Genomic DNA, 5845 nt, shown 5'->3' on the forward strand with positions numbered 1-5845 from the left:
ACTTCATGGCCTTCCATAACCTGGATCCCGCAAAATCGTGCAGTTTATTGTGTCAATTCACAAACTGCCAAAGCCGCACACGACCTTGAAGACAAACTCATAAGATTTTCGTAGTGCTGATTTGTGACACTGATGAGAACACATGCCACTTGAAGGGAAGGTCGAAAGCATGTGTGAAAATAAACAATCTGTGGCAACAGAGAGAATTATTTTACTGAGATAGGCGCCTATCCCAGACAACTTCGTCGCACACCAGCATCTGGTCTTGGCCTTCTGCTTCATTGCCAGCTGAGTATTATTATTGTGATCATCATTTTTCATTATTGTGTGATTTATTACAGATCGAACTCTGATTAAAATTTATCCATTCTGTTTTCCCTGACAGTAGTAGGATGGGACCTCAATCATGATGGGGTACCAAGTATGAGGTCAGGTAAGTTTGATGGTTGGATCAAATGCCCTTCGATATGGAAAATATAGCATGAAGGAAAGCAATGCACGTTTTCAAATCACATTGACTGATTGGTTTGAAAAGATTTAAATTAGAACCACAAAACTCTCTTGACTCAAAAGGTTAGTTCACAGCATTGCCAAATGTTGAGGGAACCGACTTCCGACAAGAAATCATTGCAAAACTTTCCTCAAGGCCTTTGCTATCTAAGAGATATCTATAAAAAGTTGAGAATTCCGGTTTGTCTGAAAGACACAAGCTCCTCAAGGGATCAGCCACTGGACGCTACTCATCAGTACGGTCATACTTGGCTGATAACAAATTGAATTTCCTTCGTGTTTCGTCCCGGCATTATCCCCACTGGCGGATCAAAATTTGGATATACACCGTTTGGTATAGTTTTCACATCACTGATATATGAAATAAATCGAGTATCTGAATAGGATCGGATTGGCTCATATGCAACAAAGTATACTATAGGACTGTAGACTCTACCACTATATGAAGCACTCATAAATTAAGGAAAGATGGTCTACTAATTCGCTACGGATGGAGTTGAAAAGTACCTTTAAACGTTCATACTGAGAAGCAAGCCTACAAGTTGAAAAGCGCAAGCTCACACTTATACTACTGATAACTTCAAGGTCATGGACAATTTGCCGAACATTTACACTCAAAGCATGCTTAATCAGACGTGATGTGTCACCTCTATTGCGCGAAACACGTCTTAGCTCAGTGGGTTTTTCCTGATTAAAGATTTTTTCTGAGTAGACAGTTTTCTTCTGGTCAGCAGCATAGTCAGCAGCAAAGACCTTCCCCCTCTTTTTTGTATCGAAAGCGGAACGGCGCCCAGCTACATAACACCAGTCGCCTACCAAACCCTTCTGAGGTGACCGGTTTAACTTATTCCAATTACAACCCCAACCAGTGGTCACCGCCTTGTTTCTATGGGGCTGAAGAGTAAGACATCTTCTGCCAACCTCCTGATAACTTTTGACACTCGAGGAGTCTACCGTCAGGATTTTTATTCTTTGTGAATTCTTCCTTTACATTTGAGAAAGTAATTTCCATTCCAGTAGCTTTGCTTTGCTAGAAACTGGGAAACTTGAATGAAATCCTAATGTGCTGCTAGTTACGCAACATCCATATGCAGCTAGCTCACAATTTTGGGCCTTTCAGTTCTGACGTACTCTGCTGAAGTGAACGAGGTCGCGGGCGTCATACTCAACCGAAGCAACTTTCACGCTCTCAAAAGAAATCTGGCTGAACAATTAACACATCAGGTGATTTCGCTTGTTAGCACAATGTCTATTTTACTTTTGTTGGTAAATAAACAATCATTCCAAAAAATTTGTGCGAAGTAATCTGTATGGCTTTTTAACATTAGTCTGCTTGTTACCACGGTCCACTTGTGCACACGTCCTGTGAACCTGCAACTCTTTTGTCAGTGTTAAAGGATTCTGAACAACTACGGGCAGATAGGTGTCTTTCGGACAGATTTCGAGATAACCGGTGGTATATAGTGCCACCCACGCTCCACTCACAGAACCTAAATCACGTGGTCCCTTGTGAACTTGCTCTTCGAGCGACGGCTACTCAAATGAAAGTTTCACTCATTGGGTGAATTTTATTCATCTTCTGAGCTACTTATAAACTGTTGGTATCCATAATCTACCGAACTTCTCATAATCTGCGATAATCCCCGGGGGAAAGTACTTGTCCAGCGATTGAAAATCCCATCTGAGAAGTTGTCACCCGCGAAACCGGCCAACACGTGACCACGTGATGTGAATTGTACAATCAACGGAGTACCTCGTTGAACATGGTGCTCGCAGTGTCATTAGCTAGGTACACAAAGGATATATAGCAACGTCTCTTCTAGCGTGCTCATTGTGTAGGGTGCTCTTATGGGAAAGCAACGTCATAATTTTACTTACTGTCTGCGTAGGGTGTTGTCATGGCCCAGGGAAACTCCAAGATAGAGAACAGCCCGCCAGAATGGACCCAACAAGGACGGAGCGCATCAGAAAACGAAAAACCAATTTGACAAGAAAATGTGCTCTCTAGTTTGTCCTCATAACTCTTCAAAATATCAGCAACGAAACATCACTTTTCGTGGTACAGTGTGCCTCAACACCTCAACGTTCGTGCACATGATGTACTTTAGAACTCAAGGATATGATAGTCTGTTTTCTTGATCCTCATGCAGGTCACCAAAATTTTTTTACACTATTCAGCCTGATCATTGCCACCATCGACTGCACTTTGATCCAGTTATGGCTCATAGATAGCTTGTCCAAATGAAAGTAAGCATTCGCTGGCTATTAATGAAACCAGATACTTGGTTAGTTATCCTGAAACCTGGATGAACCAGCTTTTGACCTTGAACGACAAGTCAGTTTGATAACGAATAAATTTACGCAGGCAGAAACGCATTCTAACCACGTAGCAGCAAGTACCTTTGGTGACCAAGACAGAAAAGAAGAGTGAGCAGCTGTGAAGCATGTCCACGTGTGTGGGACCAAAAACGTCCGAATACCTAGAGACACGAACTGTAACAAATAATAGCAATCGCTTCTCCCATTTTAAGAATCCTCTACCTAATCAAATGGAAAACCTATGGAATCGATCAAGGAGTCGCTGTTTCAGAAGCGACTAAATAATGATCGATGGGTTAATTAGTGGATAGTTGACAGAAAATCTTCGTTTGTCTGATTGACCGATTTACAAGACGAGAGCAGTTTTAGATATCGGCTAGTTCATATGGATGAGTACGTGTTGTGACCGATGACCTGAGGTACACTGGCGTGAATTGCATTTGCGTCAGGTTTCTTCAATTCACCCCAAACCACAATCCCACTTGAGTTACTACCTACAAAATGCGTCTGCCCGGAGGTGTCGTTCCCGCGACAGTTGTCTTGAGAGGAGGAAAATCATGATATTTGGTCGGATTGAACTTTCCAATCTAGAAGTAAGCTTGTCATTTTTTTCTGTGACTGACAAATCCACTCATCGTCGCTTGACTCGGAGTGCGCACAACCACTGTCTATGCCATCAGCTGCTCTGTGGCTCCTATTTTGCCCACAGTGGACTGTTTATCCATTTCTTTTACCTTGATCATCAATCCTTTTGGTATAAATCGTAATCCCGCCACAAGATATCTAAATTTTCCCAAGTCTGCTATTTGTCCCGTGTCTAGCTCACGTCCTGCAATCGTTGAGTCCTTGTTCAGTGCCCGATATTCGTCTGCTTTTCTGTGTGGTCCCACTAATTTCCTTTGGGCTCAAGATTTTCGGTATGTAGTTCTTTGCCCTAGGTAGATTAGTGAACATAATTTCTTGCATGCAGCCCCAAGTTAATTTGACTGATGAAGTTTTTATGTCAAGAGCGGAACACTACTAGGCAATACACTAACTATTCGTGTTTCATAATTTTCTGAAAACGGTGATTTAGTCATGCGTTGGAGTTTGATCTGATGCGGCGTTGTTTCGTTGTCGGCATAATCCATTCATCTAGCGAAGATGGAATATGGTCTATTGGGCTGCTTGAGACCATTGTCTTCCGTTTCGTTATCAGTATGTACCCCACAGTATCAACCAAGTTAATGCACATACATGAATACTTCTAGAAGTGAACGTTGGTCTTTCCAACACGGTAATGAAATTGGCAAGCGATGAAGGTCGTACGTAGTTTGCCTTTAAAAGAATGATCTGCACAACTAAGGCCTCCGTAGCCCACCGTGGGACACCGGATATGCGTGTAAAATTCCGACATTGTTATGCCGGTTTACACATACTGACGTTTCGCAGATTACCCCCAGATTACCCAGATTAGCACTTACGTGCAACGGCAAAACTGTTCAATTTATCGGTTGGCCTCTGTGAGTTATGTACCGCTGAAAGACATTTTATAGGTGACATCACAATATGAAGTCACTTTAAAGAGATCCAGGAGTCTCCGCAAATCAAGGTACCTCTTCTCGGCCAGTACAAAAGTGAGGTTGTTTTCTGTTGTAGACCACAGTTTTCTTAATGCCTTCTTAATACCGTGAACCCGAGTCCAGAGAGCCGCTTGATAGCCTGATGCGCTTAGCCAAACCAAAAAGCCAATGAACGTGCTAACCAACTAATCTATTGAACACTGACGTGTACAGACGTGTCATGTGCAGCCGAAAACGGGTCGTTGTTCATAAAGCTCACGTGGAATGTTCTAGACGGGTCAAAAATGGTGCTAAAAATAGGATTCATCTACCAAGGGCAAGTAACATTCCAGTGAAACGAATATTGTTGCACAGCACAGAACAAGGAAGCTCACCGGTCAATTGTAATTTTCCACCAGAAGCGTTTAGAGCAACACGAGTTGTGAAGTTGAAAAGAGGTCTACCCATTATTTTCCAGATATCTTTGGGAATGACTGTGATATCGGAAGCGGTATCGAGTTGCAGACGTACCTGTGTGTCACTTAAGACAACTGACGAATTTTCTCTGACGTTTCCAATCCGGGTTGAAACTGACTAGTACTGGTTTGGTGTGTGGCTTTGAAGGACGCATTGTTTGCTTGAATGGTTTGTTGCCTTGTTGAGAGAAGGTTGTGCGGCAGCACTCTTCTTTGTATCCTTTTTTGTGGCACTTCTGACACTGGTGCTTCTTGAAGGGGCAGAAACGGGCGAAGTGCCATTTATTGCACTTCCAGTAAGACGTAGGTGGCTTACTGAACGCCACCGATTGCTTCTTCGCACCTGGCCTCTGAATAATCTTCGAAACGGCATGCACATGGTCAAATTGAGATAGATTAGTACGATCTATAATTGCTGTATCGTGCTTGAGATTTAGTAAACTTTAGCACGCCATTATAACCGTTTAAACGTTGACTGATGGATTCTGTTCAAACTTGCTTAACAATCGAGCTCGGATGTCGACATCTCGTGGTGACTGTAGGCCACAGATAAAGCTGAGACATTTAAATTGATCTTCTGTCCTTTTTCTGAGTTTGAATCTTTCACACTGACGGTTCAATACGCTTGCATATGTAAGATAGTCATCAATGCCCGATCTAACCGGATTCAAACAGTTGCAGCAAAAGTTCAGTGAAGAAGACGGTTCATAAAAAATATCTTTCAACAGTTGTGCAAGTTCATCAAAGGAAAACACCTTCGGGGGATTTGAGGGAAATAAAATTAATAAATTAGTCATGCTTGCTTATCTTGAGCTTTCGGAGTAACAGTCGCGATTTCAACCATCATCCAACTCCGCGTATTCCATCCAAAAAATGTCTTCGTATCATCGTAACCATGATTCGAAAGTAGAATCGGATTCAGTATCGTAGTGAAACTCAACCACACTGTTCACAAAGAGGATTTCTTCGTTTCAGTTCGAATTTCCAATTTGTGAAGGA

The 5845-nt window shown here is 42.3% G+C and overlaps 1 protein-coding gene across 1 annotated transcript in view; it reads right to left on the reverse strand.

The window, feature by feature from the left end:
- Positions 1-5730: 5730 nt before the first annotated feature.
- T265_05588 (hypothetical protein) overlaps positions 5731-5845 on the reverse strand; it is a gene marked incomplete at both ends in the record, with an annotated part of 8443 nt that continues 8328 nt past the window's right edge. The window contains one exon of the mRNA XM_009170640.1: positions 5731-5791. Within this exon, the coding sequence (XP_009168904.1) occupies positions 5731-5791 (61 nt within the window). The remainder of the gene's footprint in view (positions 5792-5845) is intronic.

The sequence above is a fragment of the Opisthorchis viverrini genome, assembly GCF_000715545.1.
Source record: "Opisthorchis viverrini unplaced genomic scaffold opera_v5_107, whole genome shotgun sequence".
Lineage (NCBI taxonomy): Eukaryota > Metazoa > Platyhelminthes > Trematoda > Opisthorchiida > Opisthorchiidae > Opisthorchis > Opisthorchis viverrini.